The 26,935-nt window shown below is 39.5% G+C and overlaps 1 protein-coding gene across 3 annotated transcripts; it reads right to left on the bottom strand.

Moving 5' to 3' along the window:
- Positions 1 to 4,150: 4,150 nt before the first annotated feature.
- On the bottom strand, positions 4,151 to 25,744 carry NMI (N-myc and STAT interactor). 3 transcript variants are annotated; one of them, XM_055572614.1, is made up of 8 exons: positions 25,486 to 25,744; positions 16,955 to 17,044; positions 16,095 to 16,190; positions 13,299 to 13,461; positions 9,805 to 9,911; positions 9,533 to 9,719; positions 6,787 to 6,893; positions 4,151 to 6,107 (listed from the first exon to the last, which is right to left on the bottom strand). In XM_055572614.1, exons 2-8 carry the CDS (start codon positions 17,036 to 17,038, stop codon positions 5,922 to 5,924), a joined length of 930 nt encoding a protein of 309 aa, XP_055428589.1. In that variant the 5' UTR covers positions 17,039 to 17,044; positions 25,486 to 25,744; the 3' UTR covers positions 4,151 to 5,921. The 3 variants fall into 3 exon arrangements, with proteins under 3 accessions (XP_055428589.1, XP_055428591.1, XP_055428588.1); XM_055572616.1 differs by having other exon boundaries at positions 25,684 to 25,702; XM_055572613.1 differs by having other exon boundaries at positions 4,152 to 6,107; positions 25,423 to 25,743.
- Positions 25,745 to 26,935: the final 1,191 nt, after the last annotated feature.

Raw genomic sequence — 26,935 nt, 5'->3', positions numbered from 1 at the left:
CAAAAACAAAGCCTATTACTAGATATGTCACCTGTATCTTGATAATTACTTATCTTCTTAAGATGTGGTATTCATTGTAAAGATTTCCAAAGATAGGATAGAAAGAAAATTATTTTTAAAGGTGTAGCCGTCAGTGCTGAAATGCAGCAGTGGGATAGTCCTTTGTTGCACAATTTATGCAAGTATAGACTGATGCCTGCCTTTCCAGAAAGCAATTGTAGCCATAAGTTAAGATCCTTAAACGTTAACTTAAAAGCCATAAGTTACGATCCTCAACATATCAACCTAATAAGTATCACCTTGAAATAAGGTCAGCACTGCAGAAAAATATTGTGTAACAAGATATACAAGGGTTTATGTACAACTTAACACTTCTAAGTGTGAAAAAAATGGAAACAATCTTAATGTCAAACAATTGGGGGAATAATAGCCTAGGATATATTCATAAGATTAAATGTAACATGATTAAAAAATGAAAACCTCAAAAAGAGGACATAAAAATATTTTCCATTATCTGTGAGGGTAAATTTTTAATGATTTTTATCATCTTCATTATACTTTGTGTATTTTTCAGGAATAAGCGTCCTTTAAAGTATCAACTAGATATCATTAATGCTATTCACTATACAGTTTTGGCTTTCTGCCTTCCAAGCATATGATGGGATTGAATATCCAAGTTCCTTTACAGTTGGGTGGAGCCATATATGTAGCTCTAGTTCAGTTGTGAATGGAAGGAACATATTTGGACCAAGAATTTCATTGTCAGTTCGAGACTCTTCAAAACTCTTTTTCTCTGGCATTGCATCCAGCACTAAAGCTGGTGGTCACTGAGTGTCTACCATGGGCATTCCCTTGTTGACCCATCATGGACATGTAGCATGAACAGTAAGTGAACTTTTGCTGTTTTAGGTCTCTAAAACTTAGAGATAATTTATCACATTAACATCACATATTCTAACACAATTAATACAGAAATTGGCATTCTGGAGTATTGCTGTATGTGTGTGCGTGTGTGTGTGTGTGTGCGCACACGCACATGCTCGGTTGTTCAGTCATGTCCTACTCTTTGCAGCCCCATGGACTGTAGCCCAACAGGCTTCTCTGGCCATAGGATTTTCCAGGCAAGGATACTGGAGGGGGTTGACATTTCCTCCTCCAAAGGATCTTGTAGGAAAACAAAAAAGAAAAAGACAATCCATAACACAATCTAAAACACTTGGCTTTGGCTCAGAGTCCAAGCAGCAGATGATTAGAAAAGAGAGATTAGAATGGTAGCACATATTATGTAGTGGGAAAACATTTGGTAAAATCATCACACATGATAGCTTGGAAGACAGATAAAGTACCTATTAGCTTGAAGTTTTGTTGTTTTTTTTTTAAAGACAGTGTGAAAACCAGAATTAGTAGCATATGTCTCAGTGAGTTTAACAAAGTAATATAAGAAAGAAATGAGCTTAAAAAAGAATTGGCCAGGTTGAAAGCAAGAAAAATGGGGAGTAAAGTCCAAAACTATGGGAACTTGCAGAGTTGGACGTACAATCCTTTTCATTCTTAAATGATAAAACTGAAAAGACCTTTGAGTAAAAAAGACTGATTAGATCTTCTGCAAGGATAAAATCAATGATCATATCAAGGTTTAAATCTGAACAAGTTAAGGTCCCTCAGAGTAAAAATGGCAATTAAGGTTGTGGAATTCAATAAACACTTTCAATTAGACAAACTAATTCAGGGAAAAGAAACTATAAGTGGCCTGATAGACTCAAATCAAGTGAAGACAGGGAGAGAAGAAGGGAGCCAAAAAAGCAGAGAATTATAGCTACTCTAAAACGAGAGGGCATCCTTTGTAGCTCAGCTGGTAAAGAATCTGCTTGCAATGCAGGAGACCCTGTTTTGCTTCCTGGGTCAGAAAGTTCCCCTGAAAAAGGGATAGGCCAGTATTCTTGGCCTTCCCTGGTAGCTCAGAGAGTGAAGAATCTGCCTGCAATGAGGGAGACCTGAGTTCCAGTCCCTGGGTTGGGAAGATCCCCTGGAGGAAGGCATGGCAACCCACTCTAATATTCTTGCCTGGAGAACCCCCATGGACAGAGCGGGTGTCAAAGAGTCGGACACAACTGAGCACAACTAAAACAGAAGTCTAGGAAAACAAAACCAAAACCAAAGGTAAACTGACCAGACTTTAGTCTATTTTAATAGAGAAAAAGCCTATTACGTTTTTTAAATATACCAGCTAGCCAGCCACTGGCCCAGGTAAAGAAACTATGACTGTTCAAAACTTTAAAAACTTGGTCCCAAACATTTATCATAGAAAGTGTACCAAGTGAGGAAGCTTTTCAGCCTCCAAGAAAAATATATTATGAATGTCCATTCTAAATATGGCCCAGGAGAATAATGGAAAAAGAAGAAGGTCCAGGACCTATGAGAACAATGAGCAAGAGACAAATTTCCAGGGAGTTGCAGTTGCATCAAAAACTCCATAGGATTTCATAATGGCTCTGGCCCAGTGATGGCTTTGTGCCTCCCATTCTTTCCTTTTCCAAATGCAAGAGAGCAGTTATCTTATTCTGGTCCTGCTACTGTCTATGGTGGGGGGAGGGGGGTCTCTCAGACTTGATATAGAAATTCCACATATCACCAAGGGTTTTTGCACCTTGAGTTTGATGTTATGATTGGGTGAAATTTGAGGATTTTTTACCTTGGAGATGGGATGAGTGTATTTTGTGTGTGAAGAGGAGTGATCCAAATATTGATAACCAGTAGGACAGCACAGACTACCATTATTAGTATTCTGGGCTCAGCTATATCTGGGTCGTCTCATTTTTATAAGACAGAATTTTCTAGTCCCCTTATGTTTCAGTGAGGCCATGTGACTTCCTGGCCAGTGAGATGTGAGAGGAAATAACACAGGTCACTTTCAGGTCACTGCATTTAACTTCTGGTGCAAGACTTTCCAGACTTTAGCTTCCCCACCTTGATGATTCTGGAAGTGTGGCTCAAGATGGGGCCTGAAGTGATCAGGACAGAGTCCCTTACCAATCTCTGCTGGATATTTAGCCTGAGTGAGAATTATACTTTTATTCTGCTAGGTCTCCAAGACTTGGAAGGTTGTGTTATCTGAGTGTGACCTAGCCTCTCCGGACTGGTAAGTCTACAAACAGCAAAATGCACATGTAACTTCACATATCTGTCTTTTCCTAACATATACTGACAAAATCCTTTCACACATTAATAAGCGGTGTTAGCTCACCCTGGATGCACAATTGAAGGATTCTTAACACTATATGCAATATATTAAATAGTCAATACAGTATTTTCTGGTAAATTTTTAAAGAAAACCTTCCTCTTGTAAAATCTCTAAAACTCTGGAAATAAGCAGGAGCGTCAATGCTTGATTTCTGAGTTCCAGTCAGATCACATTAGGTGAAATGGTGAAAGAACCCAAAGGAAAAGTATAATTTTCTAGAATAAGTAACATATCAAAACCATTGTGAAAATTTAAAATTTAAATTGTACTGCCTGAAGAAGGCCCCCAGAGGAACAAAAGTGACAGTGTCCAACTTTGTTGTAAATATTAGGAAAAATTTATTTCTGATTGGCAGTCTGTTATAGATTCAAAATGACACCCTCTGTGCTATGAGATTAAATGAGGTTCTTTAAATTCTTCTTCTTAATATTTTGGGAAGCTTGAAATAATCTTACTATTTCCAAAGAACAACTGACAAAATGAGAGAACTTTTTTTCCCCTAAAAGGGTGAACACAAAGACTTATCATAAACTGCCCAGTTTTTAGGTGCCATTTCTTATTCCAAAAAGAAATATGAGAGTAATGAATATTTCTGATGGTACTATAACAACTTTAAGGGCTTCCCCAATGGCTCAGCGGTAAGGGATCCACCTGCAATGCAGGAGACTCTGGTTTGATCCTTGGGTCAGGAAGATCCCCTGGTGGAGGAAATGGCAACCCACTACAATATTCTTGCCTGGAAAATTCCATGGTCAGAGGAGCCTGGCAGACTACAGTTCATAGGGTCACAAAAGAGTCAAACATGACTGAGCACACACACAATAACAACTTTAAAACCTAAAAATAAAATATCAGAAGCAAAACCAATAGTTTTTTTCTTTAGTTTTCCCTTTTATTTATTTTAGATGGCAGGTAGCATTGGATAGGTTTATAATCTTTTCTAAAAGCATTTCATTTCTGCCATCATTTTAATATGAATTTAATTCTGCTGTTGGCTCTTCATGAAACATATTAGGATTAAAACTGTCCAAATATTCTTTACCAAAGTGAATTTTACCTTCTTCAATAAGAACCTTGAATTTTCCCATTTAATTTCTGCAGGTTAAAAACAACATGATGAAAATAAACTCAGTCTCTCTCCAGCTAAATTTTAAGCCCCTCACCAGTAGGTATGGTGCAGACATCCATTCCCAGCATCTTCCAAGATGTGTGATGAGTCACTAGCTTTGCACTTACCTCTCTATTCCAAGTTTTTTCAATCCATTAAACTGACTACTTTCATTATAAGTGTAAAAGAAAATTTCAGTATTTACAAGTTCAATTTGGAGGGGGAGGTGTCTTGAAGGGAATCAGGAGACACTTGGCATTCTGGGTGAATGTTCAAGAGAAAGACCACACTCAGCTCTGAGAAAGACTTTGGGACTGTGGGATGAAATGCTGGGCAAAGTGGCAAAGTATTGCTCTTGAATGCCAGAGTCCAGCTCCAGCAGCCAGGGAATCGGCCTGAAGAGATGAGCTGTGTCGGCAGAAAATGATGCAGCCTCTGACTCAAGGTGCAGGACTGCATGTTTATTTCAAGGATCAGGTCTTCTTTTATACTTTGACAAAAACATTAGGTCAGAGGTTCTACATTTTCAGCCTCCCCTCACCCAGATTTATTGTCTCCTTGTTGCCCCTCAAACAGAGTTCCTGCTTCAGCGACTTGTTTACTTGTGATTCCATTGTAACTCATGCTTATGTCTGGGCTGCATACCACATTCCTGTTTATTTCTTATCTTTCTAAATCCTGCTTGCCCCTAGTATCCTAAGCTCCCTATCTCCTAAAAAGGCTTCTAGCTATTCTTAATTATTCCTAAACCCTAAGCTCAGCAAGCTTCCTTTGCCATAAACATTCCCCTCACAAACAGGTCTCAGATAACAATCCTTCCCATGGCCTCAAGCTGCAGCCTACGTGCTCATCCTGGAACATTCTTTGTAAAGATCCTTGAACAAATATCAATGGTTACTTTATAGATTATTTTCTGGGTACAACTGCAGAAGGCTTTGTGCTTTCTCATGCTTCTCTCAAGAACAATAAGCACCTTAACATTCTTTACAGCCAACTCAACAGAAGAAAGGAAAGAACAAGTCAGAATCACAAGACCTAACTCCTTCATCTTGGGACCGTGCCTGCAAGATGAGGAGAGGGGGTTGGGGCTGTGCCTCCATTTGTCAGTAATGCCTAACACGGCTCCCGACACTTGAAGTTCCTTGAGAAGTCAGTAAAGTCTACAGAAATTACAAACTGCTAAATGCAACATTTCTTTGTAGAAATGTTAAGAGTCAAGTCTGCATGATGGTAGACCTAGAGCCAAAACAGACTGGAGCCCACAAGACTATGACAGAAGGAGCCAACGTGGCAGGCGGACAACTGGATGACTTGTGGTTCTTTTCAACAGACATGGCATCCAGCCACAAAACTTATGAACAAAACTTTTAATACAGTTACTGCATTTGTAAACATGCAGCACAGTTGAAAACAAAGAATTTAAAATCACAGAAATATATTTTGTATCTAAGAATAAACGAATACTAAAGAATTACATTTTTAATTTTTTTTAAGGAAAGGGACATTTATTTTTGTCAAGCACTGACAGGAAGTTGGGTTCAGAAGCTCTAACTTTCATAGGATTTCATGAGTCTATTCTTCAAAGTATGCTGTGTGAGGTTGCCCGAGGGAACATTTGACCACCTCGACTTCTCCACCTCCATTCTTCTCCCGCTGAAAGTGAATGCTGATGAAATCCTCTACAACTTCTTCATCTGTCGTCTGAAGGTCTTTCAGTCCTGTCAGAAGCACTGTCCTCTTAGATACTCCTGAAAATACCTAAGGAGGAAAATAGAAAAATAAAAGATAAATGGCAATTTTCTAAGAACTTTGAATTACAAAACTTTACATTTTATAAGCTCTGCTCAATATTTTGGACATTACCCTAAGAGAGACAAGGGGCCTCAGGAAGATTTTTCAAGGAGGAGAATATCAGAGTTAGATGTGAGTTTCAGAAAGATAACTCTGGCAGAATTGTGACAAGTGATTAAATGAGTGATTAAATGGATGTTGGAGGTGACGCTAAACCAAGAGTTAGGCATGAGTTCTAGTTTTCAGGATGGTAGACTAGGTAGATCATGATGACCTTTCAGGAACAGAAAAGATGACCTTTCTTTTAGGAACAGAAAAAAGCAGCAGTAAAGATAATGAATTCAGAGAAAATAAGAAGCGAAAACCATTTTTAATGCCCAATGATAGTAGATATATGAGAAAAATGTAGTTATGTCTTCACATACAAAAATATACTGCCACAGTCAATTAAATAAGGTACAGTTTTACATTAAAAAGTATTCTTAAAATAGAAAAATTCATTCTGTACCAAGCAGATATGAAGAGACTATTTTGATATCCCTCATTAATAAGATTCAAATGAAAACAGAATCATAACTTTTTATTTTTGTGGGGGTGGGGAGTCAAGCAATTAGCTTCCAAAATGAAAGAAAAAAGATGACTTTACCTGAAACTTTTTCAAGTGTGTTTCTGTGTATGGAGAAACTGTAACTCTATGGCAGTTTTGATTTATATAAAGAGGATAGTCTTTCATTTTCAAAATCTTGTCAGCAACTAGAAATAAATTTTTTAAAATTATTTTCTTATTTATTATAAACATTTTCTTCTTTATCATAAATATTTTTAACCAAAGGTAAAACTTCCTTCAAATAGAATGTCAAAGTAAACAGTGACTTGAGTGATTAATTTTTAAGAAACTCTGGCAGGAGGAGAAGGGGACGGCAGAGGATGAGATGGCTGGATGGCATCACCAACTCGATGGACATGAGTTTGGGTAAACTCCAGGAGTTGGTGATGGACAGGGAGGCCTGGCGTGCTGCGACTCATGGGGTCACAAAGAGTCGGACACGACTGAGCGACTGAACTGAAATGAACTGAACTGAAAGTCCCTTTTAAACAATTCACAGTACATAGTTTTGAAAAACATAAGACCAAATGATAATAAGACTTAGATAGCTCCATCTCTCTTAAACTACTAGTCAGTCAATGGACAGTGTGCTACAAAGTCCTCAGACAGACCCACCGTGAGCTACATAAAGCGGGATAACCATCTGCAAAAAGTAACCCAGCCACCCTAACAAAACCCAGTATTTCCCAATCTTTCAAGAAGTATACATGAAAAATATGATTAGAATACTCTCTATCTTTAGGTGAGAGATTTATAGAAAATTACTATATTACTATGATATATATAAAATTACTGTAACTGATACATGACATTCAGTAAACCTCTGTAATGATGTTAATCAAAGGTGGAGGGGTGCTGAATGTCATCCAGAAAACATGAATGCAAATAAAAAAAAAAATTCATCGGTTTTCTCCAACATAAAAAATAATCAGAATTATTTTTAGAAGCATTTTTCTCCTAGAGGGGAAACAGCTAATGTGTCAAGATTGCATAAAGTTTAACAGAAACAGTTCTTAAGAATATCTGACCACTTCCTTTCTCCTCTCACCAGTCCACCTTGAATCAGCAATGTGGTACAGTGATTAAGAGTGCAGACCTTTGCTGGCGAGAACGTGGAGGAATTGGTACCCTGATACACTGCTGGTAGGAAGGCAATGGTGCAGTCACTGTGGAAAGCAGTATGGCGGTTCCTCAAACATTAAATATAGAATTACCATATTACCTAGCAATTCCAGAAAGATTTTGAAAAACATTCACCTAACCATAACTACATAACAGGACAAAGGGAGTTTGGAAATTTAAGGAAATGTCTCAATTTTTATTAAATTAATGTTCCTTATTATTTCAATTTTCTTTAAAAAGCATGTATTTTTTATTATGAAAAAACCCAATCAGGCAATGGCTTTTAATTGTATGGTTGGATTTCTATCATATGTAATAAACCCAGGAGAAGCCCTAAGAACTAACCAGAGCAAGAGACTTTTCTTATTGAAAATTACTTGACTTTGGACACAGTGAGGGAAGGAGAAGGTGGGAGGAATTGAGACAGTAGTACTGAAAATAAAATAGATACGTAAACTAGATAGCTAGTGGGAAGTTGCTGTATAACACAGGGAGCTCAACGTGGTGCTTTGTGACAGCCTGGGGGGATGGGGTAGGGGACTGATGGGAGGTTCAAGAGGGAGGGGACATATGTATACTTATGGCTGATTCACATTGTTACATGGCAGAAGCCAACACAATATTGTAAAGCAATTATCCTCCAATTAAAAATAAATTAATAAAAAAGAAAGTCACTTGAACATATTAACAGAAGCAGCTGGAGAATCTTTCATTTTTAATCATAATAATGTAAACCTCCCTAAGATGATTTTAAAAGTCCATTTCTACTGAAAAAGGGAACAGCTCTTCTCTCCAATACCCCCTTTTTCTTCCTGGAAACAATTCCCTCCATCTAAGAGACCCTTGTCAATGGTAAAAAGTGAGATGGAAGAGACAGTTTTATATATATACACATACATATAGATACATATGTGTGAAAGTGAAAGTCGCTCAGTCGTGTCCGACTCTTTGTGACCCCATGGACTCTATAGTCCATGGAACTCTCCAGGCCAGAATATTGGAGTAGGTAGCCTTTTCCTTCTCCAGGGGATCTTCCCAACCCAGAGACTGAACCCTGGTCTCCCGCATTGCAGGCAGATTCTTTACCATCTGACCCACTAGGGAAGCCCTACATGGTAAAGAATCTGCCTGCAATGCGGGAGACTGGGATTCAATCCCTGGGTCGGGGAGATCCCCTGGAGAAAGGAAAGGCTAACTACCCCAGTATTCTTGACTGGAGAATTCCATGGACAGAAGGGCCTGCCTGGCAGGCTACAGTCCACGGAGCCGCAAAATTTCTCTGGCACACACCCACTGTGTGATCTTGGGTAAACTACTTATCTTGCATATGTCTTAGCTGCCTCATCATTAAAATGAATATAACACCTCCATTCAGAGTTGTGCTATGGATCAGAGGAGATGTATGTATAAAACACCCGGCTCCATGCCTGGCGGGCGATAGGAAGGCACTAACACGGAGTGACTTGTTATTTCTAATCTTATTCTTAACAGTATTCAGGAAAATCATTTTCAGGACACTACCATTTTATAAGGTTAAAAAATCCCTGTTATTATGCTGCCTAATAATTCCAAGTAAAAGAAGTAGAAAAAGAAATATTTTCAGACCTGGCAGAGCATAACTTAAACGCTAGAGTACTGTTTAACTCTCTCAGTGCCGGAATACCTCCACTTTCCACAAAGGTGATGAGGGCGCTCCGGGTCTGCTTGTCATACTCCACGTACTCCACTTCTCCGCCTCCGTTGCGAGACTTAGAGAAACTCAATTCTAGCTTGTCTCTCATCTGACTTTCTGGCAGTTCATCAGGAATGTCAGTAACGTTGATTTTCATTTTAGACACTCCTATGTGAACCTGGGAAATTGTTTCATGTTCAGGAATATGGATGAGACGTGTCCGTGCTTAATAGCATTCTAAAAAGCTTTGATCACCATGTTACCTGGAATTTGACTCCTGAATTTAATGAAACTGGGTTGGCCGTGAGCATCACATTTTCATTCTGTACCTGCACATGATGGTGTTCCATTCTGATCACATTTTGGGCAACTGAAAAATAATTTGGGAAGTATTAATTTCCAATATTTCAATACATTTTTACACATTTGGCTTAACAAAAAATAATCCTGGATAGTTTAACTTTATTTTTTTTTTATTTTAAAAAAGTGTTTTTTTGGTGGTGTTTATTTTTGGTGATGCTGAGTTGCGGCAAGTGGGGCTTCCTCTCTAGTTGTGGCACATTGGCTCTAGAGAGTGGGCTCAGAAGCTGTGATGCACCGGCTTAGTTGCCCCATGGCATGTGGGGATCTTAGTTTCCAGACTGAGGATCAAAGCTGCATCCCCTGCATTGGCAGGCAGGTTCTTAACCACAGGACCACCAGGGAAGTCCCCAAATTTTCTTTAATTTTCAGGGATCTTATTTTTACATTTTTCTTAGGATTTCTAAATGATAATGGTGTTGCCACCAAACTAGGATATATTAATGTCGAAATACATCAGCAAAAAATTACAATGTAGAAATTCTCAAGTTTAAAAGATAAGCCTGATGATCCTTTAGAAATTCAGTACAGTCAACACCCTTCCTTTCCACTGTTGACAGAATTATCAGAGAATTCCCTCAGTACATTAAAGCACAGCCAGAAATTTCTTCCAGGTTGAGTAAGCTGGGAAGACTTGTAGATCAGTGTCATTCTGACAATTAATCTTTGTATCATTTCTCACTTCTTCTTAATATGTTACAAGCACCATAGAAATAAATATTTGTCCTTATCTCTGTCTTTCCCAAAGATTACATATTAAAGACCACATAGACTTAAATACCAAAGAGTGAGTCTTCATTTTTTTTGGATGGCGGGTCATATTTAACAAAGAATTCTACTTTACGCTCTTGAGATCATTCATTAAAAAGTCAATAGCCTTGGTATACTGACCACAAAACTATCAAATCTAATTTATCCATGCAAATAGGAAAGGTTCAGTAACATAATTTTGCCCAAAATCATTAAAATCCAACAGCAACTATATGTCAGTTTAAAATGCATGTATGTGTTTTTTTAAACTGTGTGACATGAGAGTTTATAACACTTTACTTGTTGATATTGGAGCTGTTTATTCTAATACGTCATGAAGACAAAAGATGCCCAGTCTTGGGCTTATAAACCTCACATGTGTTTATGACAACCAGAGAGCACACCACAGCCAGAGAAAGAGAGAAACAGGGCTGGAAAACAGGGCGTTGTCATGTGGGAATTCAGATGCCTCGTACCATGATATGACTCTGTCACTTGAATTGCAGCGTTTCTGTTGTTGTTAATGACAACAGGCAACAATAACAGAGGAGGCCAACTAGAAGTAATACTTAGATGATGCCTTTCCCTCCCAATCCCCACCTCTCCCTCGCCCCCCAAACCTCCAACATCTGGCGATCTGACGCAGCTGAGAGGCACTACTTGTGTTTCAACCCTTGTGACTCTGACTGTCAAAAGCCAACTCCCATTGATTTGTGTAGGAACCCAAAGTTGTCCCAGAGGAGCAGGACGTCAGAGGAGCAGGACGTCAGAGTCATGCCAAGGGTGGAAGCAGTGACACAGCTATCTCTGAAGAGAATCTTAATCTCAGCATCCCCAGGTAATTCCTATGAGGGATCCCAACTTTCCAAAGCCTCACTTCCATCTTCCAGTGATATCCCAGTTATATCCAGTTATATCCCAGTGACCACTGCCAACGGCCAACAGGGCTCTTGCCCTCACCCTCCATCCACAGCTACAGGGGTGGAGCCAGGGTGGACAAAGAGTGTGTGCAAATAGTGACCTGCCAGCATGCCTTTCTATTTATTTTCTGGCTATAGTAACTAACCAGGCATCAGGAGACATGAGTTATAATCATAGACTCCCAGTTCCTGAGCACTGGAAGGGCTTGTGAAGACTATCTGATCCCACTCATCACTTGACAAACCTGAGAACAGAGGCCCAGACGGTGGCCTGCTCAGAGGAATAGTGGTCCAGTAGAAAGGACAAGGCTACTCGGGGTTTGGTTCTCAGCTCGGCTGTTTATCACCTGCATGGACCCTATGCAAGCAAGTTTTTGTTTCCTTAGCTGAAAAATTTCTAACATGGAGCAACAATGACAACTAACATTTATTAAGTGTTTTTTATGTATCAGATACTGTGCTAAGTATTTTTTAAACACTTCTTATTTAATATTCAAAGCAATCCCATGAGGTAGGCACTGTCACAAAGCCTGCCATAAAAACTTGAGATTTATAAAGAACCCAACCCAAACTACACTTCTGTAAAGAGGCAAAGCTGGGGACTTCCCTGGCAGTCCAGTGGCTACAGCTCTTTGTTCCCAATGCAGGGAGCCCAGGGTCGGTGGTCCAGTGGTTAAGAATCTGCCTTCCAACGCAGGGGACATGGGTTGGACTCCCTGTTGGGGAACTAAGATCCCACATGCCACGGGGCAACTAAGCCTACGCACCGCAACAAAGATCCCAAGTGATGCAACCAAGACCTGACGCAGTCAATAAATAAATAAAGTGCTGTTTTGTTTTGTTAAAAAAAAAAAAAGAGGCAAAGCTGGCATTCAAAGCTAGATTCTCCTCATTAAGGTGTCCCCAGTTCTCAAGAGGGTTCCACACCATGGCAAACATCAGGTCCCACTCCAAGTCTTTGACTCCAGAGCTCTTTTCATTCTCATGTCTTGTGCTGCTGCTGCTGCTGCTGCTAAGTCGCTTCAGTCGTGTCCGACTCTGTGCGACCCCATAGTCGGAAGCCCACCAGGCTCCCCCGTCCCTGGGATTCTCCAGGCAAGAACACTGGAGTGGGTTGCCATTTCCCTCTCCAATGCATGAAAGTGAAAAGTGAAAGTGAAGTTGCTCAGTCGTATCCGACTCTTAGCGACCCCATGGACTGCATCCATGGGATTTTCCAGGCAAGAGTACTGGAGTGGGGTGCCATTGCCTTCTCCCTCATGCCTTGTGCACTTAGGTAAATCACTTAAACATCTGCAAATCTGGTTTCTTAATGATGTAAATAGTATCTCTATCTTATTACTTTTACAGAGTCATGTGAGTATAAAATGAGATCATGTCTGTCAGAACTCTCTGCTTTGCTACCTTGAAACATTATTACTAGTATTATCATTTGCAGGTAGCAGGAGAAGTATAAAAATGCAGCTATTGGACATCACAACACAGGTTTGCTTTCTAGAGCACTCATATTCTGTGCTAGTGATCATGTTCAAATCACTCAACATCTCAGAGTCTTGTTTTCTGGTCTGTAAAACAGGGATAATCATATCTACCTCAGGGCACCCCTGTGAGGATGAGACGAAATGATATAAAAATTCTAAAGCAATGGCCAATATCTACAAAAACTCTTTGGAAGTCCCAGTGCTTTCTAAAGGTAACACGGTCAAGTTTTTGAACATTAGTCATACCTTCTTCTTTTTCAAAGGTAATAAGTGCTTGTCCTTTTTGCAGCTCATAAGGGACTTTTGAGCTCACTTGACATGAATAGAAGATATCTGAAAACTCGCTGTCACTCTCAGGATTCTCCACAGATGTGAACTTTATCTTTGTTTCAGGAATATCCTCATTAATCTAATTCAAATAGAAAGGTTTGATTAAAATCAACACAAGAAGTAACTTAAGTCCTTCCAATAATAATGTGATCTGATCATCCAATAATTCATTCTCCACTGACATCACAACCCCACAGAACACTGAGTGTCGTCTTATTTATTATCACTAGTAATTGCTTCTTCCCAGAAAAGTACTCAGTAATCTAGTCAAATGCTGATCCTTTAATATTATTTCACAGATGAAATTGTAAGTATACAGTCTCTCACTTTTTCTAATCAATCAATGTTTAAACTGGTCAATATTGTGTGTTGTTCGGGTCTTAAGCCTACATCATTCCTACAGAAAAGTATCTTCTAAACAACTATGCCAATAATAGGCTGTTTCACAAAGGAATCATTGCACAGTATCTTTGGTCTCATTGCAAAGAGGTATGAAATAGACATGGGTGCATACTGCAGTTATTTTGACAGCAAACTCAGGTAATGTCATCCAAAGAGAAACTCCTAAATTCAGTTCAGTGACTTAAAATTTATCAAATTTAAATTCCCCCTTCCTCAACACCTGTCCATCAACTTTTTAACCATTCCCACAACTTAGGTTTATAAAAATGTGAAAGGACACCACTAGCAAGATTTGTAAAAAAAAAAAAAAAAAAAAAAAAAAAAACCAAATCTGGAGGATAAAGTTAAGTGGTTATACTTAGGTGCTGAAAATCACTAGGATGAACAGGTCTTTGTTGTTTAGTCTCTAAGTCATGTCTGACTCTTTTTGTAACCCCTTGGACTATAGCCTGCCAGACTCCTCTGTCCAAGCAAAAATACTGGAGTAGGTTGTCATTTCCTTCTCCAGGGGATCTTTCTGATCCAGGGACCCAATCCATGTCTTCTGCGTTGGCAGGCAGATTCTTTACTACTGAGCTGCCAGGGAAGCCCTGAACAAACAGTACAATCACACAAAAAGGCACAAATGACTCAGGTGTTTTTATTTCTATTTCTCATGGTCATTTTACATGTTGCAAGAAAAAGTGTTATCATGAAGAGATTAGGAAGAGCCAATGAGTCATTTGGTCTAATCTGACATTTATTCTACAATTTGACATGTCACTTCGGTAGAATTTCTGATTACCGTAAGTCTGATTTCAAAACAATCTGCAGTGTGAAAAGACAGTTTCCCAATAATGGAGAAACATCCAGTATACCCAGAATTGTCAAGAGCTTTCCCCAGTGAGAGTGAGAATGCCTGCTTCTAGTCCTGAGCGCACCATGGCAGGGAGCAATGCACTCAGGGTCCCTAGACCCCAGTTTTCAGTCCTCTGTGAAGTGGATCAACTGAGCTGGCTGGGTTCCCAAGGCCCTTTTGGGTTGTAGGATTAAGTGATTCTAGCTCCGGTCTAAAAATTATGCAGGATCTTAACAGAGACTTCTCTAAACCTCACAAACACAAGAAACCTCACTTTTGATATTTAACATTCTACCCCCAACTTCAGAAATAAAAAGTGATAATGCTTTAAAGTAAGTATTTTAACAATCTGGGTTTTGATGAAGAAAAAAGGAGTGAGAGCTGTCTAATTCAAACAAAGGAAAAATTAAGAAAGAATTTAAATGGTGAAAATACTCTTCCAATTTTTTTTTAAAACTGTGAACCTCACTTAAATTATTACTTGGATGAGGAGAGCAATGAAAGAACTTAGCGAGAAGACCAAGAATTTGATCCAAAAGTGATTGATAATGACCATTACTGGGGGGCTGTGTGTGTTGTACTAATGTATGCTATGCTAAGTCACTTCAGTCGTGTCCGACTCTGTGCGACCCCATAGACTGCAGCCCACCAGGCTCCCCCATCCCTGGGATTCTCCAGGCAAGAACACTGGAGTGGGTTGCCATTTCCTTCTCCAACGCACGAAAGTGAAAAGTGAAAGTGAAGTCGCTCAGTCGTGTCCGACTCTTCGCAACCCTATGGGCTGTAGCCCACCAGGCTCCTCCGTCCATGGGATTCTCCAGGCAAGAATACTGGAGTAGGTTGCCATTTCCTTCTCCAGAGGATCTTGCGGACCCAGGGATTGAACTCAGGTCTCCCACAATGCTTTACTGAGACCTGAACTCAGGTCTCCCGCAGACTCTTTACCATCTGAGCCAACAGGGAATCCCAGCATAAATGTACAGCAAGATGAAATTTTACAGAGAGATCATGCACCTGTGACCAGCAACCAGATCAATCATCAGAACAAGATCAACAACTCAGAACCCTCTGGGGTTCCCTTCTAGTTTCTACCTGCCTCTAACAGTAAACACCATACTAACTTCTAACACTGTGCTTTTGTGCTCTACTTAAGTCAAAGCATATGGTATGCCCTCTTTTTCCTTTTTTGGCTCAACACTGTGTCTATGAAATTCATCCATATTATTGCATACAGTTATTGCATGTTCATTTTCATTGCTGTGCAGTATTCCATTATGTGAATACACCCCAATTTATAAATTCATTCTACTATGGAGGGACAGTTGAGTTGTTTTCAGTTTGGAGCTGTTGTAAACAGTGGTGACATGAATGATCATAATGTCTTAGAAATGACTTCTGTATCATTAAATTTCTTTTTCTGAAAAAAAATAGCATCTGTTAAAAATGAGATACAAAAATAATTAAAGGGGTACCTGGGAGGTCCTGGTGGTTTCTTGTAACTCAGCTTCAAGTTTTTGGATCTCCTCCTTTAACTGAATATTTTCCTTTGTAATTTCACTAATTAATTTCTAAAAAATAAAATAACAGTCCAAATTTAAAGAGCCTCAACTTCATTTTTCCAAATGAGTTAAAGAAGCAAAATTTCTCTCTCTGAACAAGGCAAAGAAAGACATTAGATAGTCTCAGAATAAATATGATCACATGAATAAACATTTGTACAATGTTATACATCATTATCTGTTGATTTTCCTATCACTGCCAAGGATTATTATCTCTATCATACAAACAAGGAAACCACCTTTCATGCTAGACCAAAGTCACAGAAATGTTTATAGTAGAGCAAGGATTGAGACCCATGTCTTCTGAATCTTAGCTCAGTGCTCTACCAACTCGTTCCTAGCTATTTGTGACTCCAACATGAATTTCAAATTGCACCGTAATTGTGGACATATGTTAGTCTGGGGCAATTAAAGATTTTTTTCCACAGTATAGCTCAGGAAGTTTAAAGCATAGCCTCCATTCCATCTTGGGTCTGATCATATAATTGTTAACAAAGCTCTTAACTTCTAGGTGCAAGTCAAAGAAATGAGAGGAAGTGAAAAAGCAGTTAATGTGAGTTGTGCAAGAGAAAGAATAGAAATGTGATTCTTCTTGTCAGTCTTGAATACTAGAAGTAAAAAAAACAAACAAACAAACAAACAAAAAACTGAAAACCCTAATATTCTCCCAAATTCAAGTTAATTTTGGACAAAGACATATGAAACATGCCTCACTGCAAAACCAATAGATATAAGTCAATTTTTAATAGTACTCAGTAATTTTTCCTTTTTACCTGGTTTTGTTTATCATTCATAACTTCTTCAGCTTGCTCACATTCCTTAAGAACTTGTTCTTTGTTATCTTCATCAGCTGCCATGACTCCCTAATTATTATAAAAAATAAATACTTCACCAACTAGTACAGCCACTATGGAGAACAGTGTGGAGATTCCTTACAAAACTGGAAATAGAACTGCCATAAGACCCAGCAATCCCACTGCTGGGCATACACACCAAGGAAACCAGAATTGAAAGAGACATGTGTACCCCAATGTTCATTGCAGCACTGTTTACAAAAGCCAGGACTTGGAAGCAACCTAGATGTCCCTCGGCAGACGAATGGATAAGAAAGCTGTGGTGCATATACACAATGGAGTATTACTCAGCTATTAAAAAGAATGCATTTGAATCAGTTCTAATGAGGTGGATGAAACTGGAGCCTATTATACAGAGTGAAATAAGTCAGAAAGAAAAACATCAATACAGCACATCAACGCATATATATGGAATTTAGAAAGATGGTAACGATGACCCTATATGTGAGACAGCAAAAGAGACACAGATGTAAAAAACAGACTTTTGGACTCTGTGGGAGAAGGCGAGGGTGGGATGATTTGAGAGAATAGCATTGAAACATATATATTATCATATGTGAAATAGATCGCCAGTCTAGGTTTGATGCATGAGACAGGGTGCTCAGGGCTGGTGCACTGAGATGACCCTGAGGGATGGGATGGGGAGGTAGGTGGGAGGGGGGTTCAGGATGGGGAACACATGTTGATTCATGTGAATGTATGGCAAAAACCACCACAATGTTGTAAAGTAATTAGCCTCCAATTAAAATAAATAAATAAATACTTCACAAATGGTACATACATACAAAGTCAAGAAGAACAAATATCTTTTACCCTTTTATGGATAAAACATCTCTTCTTTGCTATATCTTTTCCCCTACCACCAAAGTCTTTATTATCATGTGAATTATATTCAAACAAATTCTGTATTTCAAATAACTTTCACATCTATAAATATTTAAAAGGTTCTAAAAATCCTTTGCATTTCAATACCATAATAAAACATAATAGGTATTAACATTCCTTTGTAGTTCTCATCTCAATCATGATATGACGCTACATTTTAAAAGACTATTATTTCAGTCCTCTAGACTTTTTCCAAAGGCTTTAATTTAAATATTTAATTCTCCTTATTATACTCCAAGAATGTAACGGAGTGAAAATATCTCCAAACACCTTTCCTGTATGATAACAGAGGTTTTCACAAAACTTCCCCTGAGTTCATACACTTGAACATGAAAAAAAAAAATTCATATTTATTGCTAAAAATCTCTGATTGAAATGGCATTCTCTTCAAACATGAATATAGGCAACAGGTCACGTGGTATTTGCAGCACCCGTGACAAAAGTCACCAGGGCATGTGCCTCAATTACTGAAGCCCTTGTGCCCTAGAGTCCATGCTCTGCAGCAAGAGAACCCAGCACAATGAGAAGCCCAAGCACTGCAACTAGAGAGCAGGCCTCCCTCACCACACCCAGAGAAAAGCCCTCACAGCAACGAAGACCCAGTGAAGATCATAATACAGTCTTATAATCAACTGTAGTATACTGGTCAAGTGGAAAGTGAAGTAAAGTGTTAGTCGCTCAGTGTCCGACTCTGCAACCCCATGGACTGTAGCCCACCAGGCTCTTCTATACATGGGATTCTCAGGCAACAATACTGGAGTGGGTTGCCATGCCCTTCTCCAGGAGATCTTCCTGACCTAAGGATCGAACCCCAGCCTCTTGGGTCTCCTGCACTGGCAGGCAGGTTCTTTACCACTAGCGCCACCTGGGAAGGTATCAGTATACTGGTATACATTACTAAATTAAAAATTTGCTTTTTAAATAACACTGATAATCATATTTCAATATAATTGGTTTCCTATATAATTCTCTGTATTTTCTTTTAGACTGCTTAAAATACTTTTTGAGAAAAGCTCATAGGCTTTATCAGACTGGCATCAAAAGACTAAGAACTCTTGCCTGCATATGAATTTACCTAAATGGAGAAGTCCCAGATCAAACATGACACAAGGAATATCACAACTATTTTTACTGTTTTAGAAACATATTAATAATGTGTCTATCAACACAATCTTCCAAGATTTCAACTGACTAAATTCTCACTATTCCTATAGAACAAACAGAAAAGACAGGTATTCCTCTTTAAAAATACAATAGAAGATTAGCAAAAAATTAATTATGGCTTAGTTTACTCAGTGTGAACCCAAGCAGTGTCCAAAAAATTGGTCATATGGTAATTCTACTTTCAATTTTTTGAGGATTCTCCATAACTATTTCCCATAGTGAATGCACCAATTTACATTCACATCAGGAGTGCACAAGGGTTCCCTTTTCTCCACATCCTCACAGCATTTGTTAACTCTTGTCTTTTTGATGATGGCCATTCCAATAGATGTAAGGTGTTATCTCACTGGGATTTCAATTTACCTTGCACTAGTGATTAGTAATGTTGAGCATCTTTTCATGTTCCTATCTCTCTTTCATATATCTTCTTTGGAGAAATGTCTTTTTAAGTCCTTTTGCCTGGTTTTTAATTGAGTTATTTGATATTTTGGTATTGAGTTTCATGAGTTCTTTATATATTTTGGATATTAACCCTTTATCAGATATACTGCAGCTTCCCCTGTGGCTCAGCAGGTAAAGAATCCACCTGCAATGCAGGAGACGCAGGAGACACAGTTTTGATCCCTGATTAAAACAATCCCTTGGAGAAGGAAATGGCAGCCCACTCCAATGGACTGGATTTTCCTGCCTGGAAAATCCCATGCACAGAGGAGCCTGGCGGGCTATAGTCAAAAGGGTGGCCAAGAGTCTGACATGAAAGCACTGTACATATACATACATCAGATATGTGGTTTGGAAATATTTTTTTCCATTCCATAGGCTGTCTTTTTACATTGTTTATGGTTTCTTTTGCTGCACAGAAGCTGTTTAGTTTAATATGGTCCTGTAACTTCACAACTTCACTTCTGGAAATATATCCAAAGGAAAAGAAAATCCTAACTTGAAAAGATTTCTGTATCCCCTGTTCATTGCAGCATTATTTATAATAGCCAAGACATGGAAACAACCTACGTGTCCATCAGTGGATGGATGAATGAATAAACAAAGTGTTGTGTGTATGTGTATATATACATTGTATATATATACATTTATATACATTGTGATATTATTCAGCCATAAAAAAAAATGAGGAAATTCTACCATTTGCAACAACATGGATGGACCTTGAAGGCATGATGTTAAATCAGACAGAAAAAGACAACTATTGTATGATCTCACATATAGAGTCTAAAAACAAAAACAAAAAAAACGAAACCAAATTAAACTCATAGAAGAAAAAGACCAGATTTGTGCTTACCAGAGGTAAGTGGTCTTAAGCTTACCTTTCCTTTGGAGGAAAGTGGTCAAAAGCTACAAACTTCCAGTTATAAGATAAATAAGTAGTAGGTATGTAATGTACTTGTCGTGTCCGACTCTGTGCGACCCCATAGACGGCAGCCCACCAGGCTCCCCCGTCCCTGGGATTCTCCAGGCAAGAGTACTGGAGTGGGTTGCCATACATCACAATGACTGTAGCTAACACTGCTATGATACATACATAAGGAAGTTGTTAAGAGAGTAAATCCTGAGTTCTTATCACAAGGAGAAATTTTTTTCTGTCTTTTCTTTTTATTGTATCTATATTACAAGAATGGATGTTAGCCGAACCTAATATGATAATCATTTCATAATATGTGTGAGTCAAGGCATCATGCTATAAACTTATACAGTGGTGTATATCAATTAATTTTCAGTAACACCAGAAAAAAAAAAAACAAAAAAAGGAAGCATCAGCAGTCATGAAGCACCTAGATCTTGGCTTCTAATCTATTTTCCAATGAAAGGATCTCCTTTGAGCAAAAGGAGCCCTCAAAAGGGCAGGAATACACAAGATGAGCATGGAGCTCCCAGTGGCCAAAGGTACATAAACATGATTTATCAAGTAAGTAAAAATGCGGAGGACAATAGGAGCCAGGTTCTTCATTGTCAGAGAAGGTGACTGTAAATATGGAAAGGGAGAAAAATAGAATTAATGCTATGAAATGGAACTGGAGATATCAGTATAATCTCATGATTTCTGATGGACTGATAGGAAAGTACAGAAATTTAAATATAGGTATAAGTGTGCATACGTGTGATATGTCCCAATTCTGTCTGCTAAAAGGGCCTGGAAATAAAGACAATAGCAATGAGCACATTTAGCATCCAGAATTGGGTTTCTAAAACCATTCTCAGCTACCAGGAACCAAGGCCATTCAGAGAAATGACCGTTTCTAGAACTGGGACAGGAAAGGTATAAGACAAGTGTCTTATGATGCCAGAAAGCAAGATGTGCTCAAAGAATAATGAGAATATGTCACAAGAACGGAGTCCAGCTTGAGGGGGTTCTTACTGGAAAAATTTGGGAATTGATTAAGCATAGAGATAAATGACAGTAATAATTAAATCCACTTAGTACTAAAACAGATAGATAGATTGATATTTTCGTGAAAAAAGGACCATTTAAGTAGCTTAAAATACTTACCCACAAGTACTGCTAACCAAATTCCAGTGCAATCTCAATCACTTAGGTGTTTTGAGTACTCACCAGTTCTGGCACTCACCAGACCTGAAGGAGATCAACAACTTCAGCAGGGCTAACTATCAGCTTGCCCTTTTGCACTGAACATATCAAGCTGATTTTCAAGAATATAAGCACCACAAGGGCAGTGATTTTTGTTTTGTTCTCGAAAGTATGCCCTACTTCATCCAGAACGATACTGGAACAGTACCAAAAGAATGCTAGGGACATTGTTCGTACTCAAGAAATGATATCTTTAAATTGTGTTAAAGTTTCCTTACACTGAGCAACCTGTTCTTGAACTTCACATAAGTAGAATAATCTAGCATGTGTCCTTTTATACGTGCTAGAGTTTTAAACTCAACATGTTTTGGGGATTTGTTCACGTTATTGCATGTATTAGTAGCGTATTCCTTTTTATTGCTGTGTAGTATTCCTTGCATGGATAGTTCACACTTGGTTTATCCATTCTCCTGGTGGTGGGTATTTGGTTGTTTTCAGTTTGGGGGTCACTATGAAGAAAGCTTCTTAACACAAAACAAAAACAAAAGAAATACTTCCCCAAAAAACACTTATTAATTTCAAAGGGGAAAGGAGTAAATTTTAGTGACGAAGCCAGGCAGACGCCACTATAATGAAGTAGTCAAAGTACATAATGAGATACATCCAAATTATCTGACATATGATAGGCCCACCAAGAGCACAGCAAGACTTCTGTGATATTCCTGCCAAAGATGCATAAGCTGAATCTAAGAATGAGGAAACAGGAAACACACTGACCTGTTCTCTTCAAAAGTGTTAAGCACATGAAAGCTAAGTAAAGACTGAGAAACTGTCCCAGACAGGAGGCTAAAGATACATCGTAACTAAACACCAGGCATAATTCTTAACTGTTTGTTATACACTATATAACAGGGACAACTGGCAAAATTCAAACTAGATTGAAGGATTAGATGGCTTTAATGTACCTATATTAATTTTCTGATCTTGATCACTGTATTGTAGTTATGTAAAGAACACCTTTTCTTTTCTTTTTTTTATAGGAAATAAATACTCAAGACTTCCAGGTTAATGGGTCATGATACCTACACTCAAATAACTCAAGAAAAAGAAAAGTTGTTACTTGTAACTTTTCTGTAAGTTTGAAAGGGTTCAAAAAAAATTTTAAAGATACATATTAGTAGTTCTTATTGCATCAACAACTGCAGAGTCTTTACAACCATATTCATCCCAGATTTTACACAATTTAACCCCAACTAGCGACTTCACTTTCACTTTCATGCATTGGAGAAGGAAATGGCAACCCACTCCAGTGTTCTTGCCTGGAGAATCCCAGGGACGGGGGAGCCTGGTGGGCTGCAGTCCATGGGGTCGTGAAGAGTCGGACACAACTGAGCAACTTCACTTTCACACACTGGAGAAGGAAATGGCAACCTACTCCAGTGTTCTTGCCTGGAGAATCCCAGGGACGGGGGAGCCTGGTGGGCTGCCATCTATGGGGTCACAAAGAGTTGGACACGACTGACATGACTTAGTAGTAGTCTTACTTTGGCCACCTCATGCGAAGAGTTGACTCATTGGAAAAGACTCTGATGCTGGGAGGGATTGGGGGCAGGAGGAGAAGGGGACGGCAGAGGATGAGATGGCTGGATGGCATCACCGGCTCGATGGACATGAATTTGAGTGAACTCTGGGAGTTGGTGATGGACAGGGAGGCCTGGTGTGCTGCAATTCATGGGGTCGCAAAGAGTCAGACACGACTGAGTGAGTGACTGAACTGAACTGAACTGAGTCTTATTTAGACAACTCCTGGACCAGGTTCCTTAACCATACTGAACAATCTAAGGGTTTCTCTTCTCCCTCATGTCCCTCAATGTCACATCCTCCCCCCCCTGCCAATCTTAATTGCCACTTAATGAAATCCTACTGTTCTTCAATGTCCATCCCAAATGCCCCCCCCTCCCCACCCAAGTTCTTGAAGTCTTTTCTGATTCCCCCAGATGATATTACTTCTCCCCCATTACCTCTTTTGGGGAGCTTTATTTGTGTACTTGTGTCATTTTCCATGACAAGATGGTCATGACCTTGAGGCCAGGGACTACATTCCCTCTTCCTTGTATCCATTCAGAGCATGAGTTCACATACTGAAAACACTTAATGTTTATAGGACTGCCTGGTATCTTGACTCAGGTATTTGCTCAGCCCTGGACACCTGGGGCATGCAGTGTTCTATACAATGTTCTCATTACATTTCCAGAAAGCAGAAACTGCAACGTTCTTTAACTGCTTTTTAAAGTCTATTCTTAAATGCTTGTAATAAAAGCTCTCAATAATACATTTAACTCATATAAATGGTCTACTACATCATATTCCCAGAACTTGTTACAGCATATCTAGTATCTGGATACTTTCCCTCCTTGACGAATGGGATGTATAGTAATAGCTTTCCTTTTATGCACTCAAAAGGTAAGCAAAATAATGGCCCTTTTAAAGAGGTCCACATCCTAACCCCCATAATCTGTGAAAATGTTGGGTTATACTGCAAAGGAGAACCAAGGTTACAGACTGAATTAAGGTTGCTAATTTACAGCTGACTTTATAATATAAACCTCTTCCTGGATTATTGGTGGGGAACAGCGTAATCACCAGGCTCCTTCTTCAAAGTGAAAGAGGAAGGCAGAAGAGCAGAATCAGAGTGAGACGTGACAAGGGAAGAATAGTCAGAGAGATGCAATGCTGCTGGTTTTGAGGATGCAGAAAGGGCACCACTGAGCCAAAGGAGATGAGCAATCTATAGAAGCAGAAAAGACAAGAAAACAGGTTCACACCATTAGCCTCCAGAAAGGCAGGCAGAGCCGCTGACACCTTGATTTTAACCTAGCGATGCCCACCCAGACTTATACTGAATTTTTTTTTTTTTTTTTTTTTTTTTTGTGGTAATTTGGCCAGGTTGCAGGGCACGTAGGACCTTAGTTCCTCGACCAGGGATCAAACCCACAGCCTCTGGAATGGAAACACAAAGTCTAACCACTGGACGGCCAGGGAAATCCCCCATACATAATTTTAAGATAAATCTGTAGCTTTTAAGGTTTTACTGAGTCCATGATAATTTATTATGGCAGCAAATGAAAAAAACAGTACAAATTACCTCCACCTGTTCACCACCTATTTCCCTAACATATTCACTGTGGTGCCAGGACTGATAGAGGCAAAGCTTCCCATACGCATGCCTGGCAGCAAAAACAAAGGAAATGAGGCAAAGGAAGGAAAAAAGGAGGTGGAGATGCACAGACACGATTGCTTCTTGTTGTTTTTTAACTTATGTGTGTCGCATAGATAGGGAAACACCACATTCTGTTTTGGATGTCTCTTTAAATAAAATCCCTGTATGTTCTGAAAAATCAGGTGCGACTGCCAAACCCTGCGCCTGCCAAGAGACTAAATCTCCCTAAGGAATCTGTTTTCCTAAGAACTTTCTCCAGAGACACTACAGAAACAGTGGGGAAACACAAACCATTTTAAGTTTCAATTTCCTAAATTAAGCAAAGCACAGGAGACGGGGTCAGAGGCCTGGACTGCAGGCAGAAAGCCCCGCGGGCAGGGGGCAGGCGCGCCCCCTCGGCGGCTAGGTGGTCCCCACGACCTCGGCAGCGGGCAGCGCCGGAGGGCGGCGCAGGGGAGGGGGCGCAGAGCCAACGACCCCCTCCCCCCTCCCGCTACTCTCCGCCAGGCGTCCCCACCAACCCTCAACCCTCCCGGAGGTCCCCGGCCCCGCGGAGCCCGCCTTGTCGCCACTCACGGACTCTCCAGACCGGGCCACTAGGAGCAGGAACGGCAGCGCGGGAAGGGGTCGCCCACTCACGCGCCTCGGCCAGCCGAGCGCCGCGCCCAAGTTCCCGGAAACCTCGCTGGCGGCGCGGGTTAGTCGCTGGAACCCTCGGGGCCTGGCTGGGGCTCCCTTGTCCGGAAGCGCCTTCAGCCTTTTTCAAATGGATGGCTCGCGGATCAACAGTTTGCTTCCTTTAAAAAAAAGAAAGAAAGAATAAAAGAAGAAAACTACCAAAGGATGAGTTTCTTTCAGTCTAGTCACTGGTCGAATACCAAACTGGGTTCTCCAATGATTAGTCACTAACAAGTTATACCTATTTTCACTTTCGATTTTTAAAATGTTTTGGTTTTGTTTTTGTTTGGAGGAAATCTACTCCCAAAGTATTCCTGAAGTTTCCATAAACACTCATTTTAGGACATGTTTTAAAAACCACTCCTTCGGATATGTATCACAGGACGTGTTCTTGGAAAAATGCACAGAAACCAAATAAAGCCAAGTGGCATTCTCTCTTCAGACAGTAACTCTCACTGTAATCTGTCGGTCACTATAACCTTAATCCACAAATCCTCGCAGCCAGCACAAGGTCTACTTTTGTGTGTTTCTTTTGTAACTTCACAGGAAAAGTGTGGTGTTCAGCTGATTTCTGTGATCCATGTCCCTTGAAACTTTTCTTATAATCTTTGGCATTATTGTGAAGCTTGTAAACAAATACTTCACTAGGTGTGATCTTTTTCTTTGAAATGGAAAACATCTGGTTTATTTCAAAAACGGCAGTGTTTCTGAATCCTACATAGAGAACCACCCCACAGCTGCACCTTACTGTAAATAGGTCAGGGAGCAGATGCATGAAAATGACTTCTAGACAGAAATTCTAGTTGATAGGGCTGTATAGTCATATGTAAAACTGACATATTATCTGATAAAAGACTAACCAAAATCAAATTCCTTTATATCAAGAATTTTGATGGCAATCTAGTTTACGTTGGGCTTCCTAACTGAAAAAAATAAAGTGGTGTGTAGACACTTGTGCTACCCAGTCAAAAGAGCAACAAAATGCTACCTGATACAGCTTGAGAATTACTTCTGGTCTCCCGTAGAATTTTATTTTTTATTTTATTTTTGGCTGCACTGTGAAGCTTGTGGGATATTAGTTCCCTGACCAAAAATTGAACATGGGACCACAGCCGTGAAAGCACTGAGACCTAACCCTTGAACCACCAGGAAAATTCCATCCCTTAAAATTTTAGAGAACATGAACTCTAGAAATTTAGTTCAAACCTCATGTCTTCTTTTATCTTATTTTTGTTTTTTATAAGAAGATACTAAGCAACAGGACCGTGAACACAATGGGACTCATCTAAGATTGACTCCAATATTGTTAAAGGACAAAGGATACAGATAGGAGGGAAGCTATTGGGCCACCCACACGCTGAAGCTGAGCCATGTGTAACAGTCTGAACTCAACTCAGCTTCAGATTCAAGA

The sequence above is a fragment of the Bubalus kerabau genome, chromosome 3 (assembly GCF_029407905.1).
Source record: "Bubalus kerabau isolate K-KA32 ecotype Philippines breed swamp buffalo chromosome 3, PCC_UOA_SB_1v2, whole genome shotgun sequence".
Classification (NCBI taxonomy): Eukaryota; Metazoa; Chordata; class Mammalia; order Artiodactyla; family Bovidae; genus Bubalus; species Bubalus kerabau.
The sequence above is the reverse complement of the archived record's forward strand: the minus strand, read 5'-3'. Positions and strand labels throughout refer to the sequence as shown.

Excerpts from the sequence above, each read along its gene's own strand:
- NMI (XM_055572614.1), bottom strand. The coding sequence starts at position 17,038 with ATGGCAGCTGATGAAGATAACAAAGAACAAGTTCTTAAGGAATGTGAG. Across the intron at positions 13,462-16,094 it reads AAACCACCAGGACCTCCCAG|ATTAATGAGGATATTCCTGA; the intron begins GTACCCCTTTAA and ends TATTTGAATTAG. Across the intron at positions 9,720-9,804 it reads ATTCAGGAGTCAAATTCCAG|GTTCACATAGGAGTGTCTAA; the intron begins GTAACATGGTGA and ends ACAATTTCCCAG.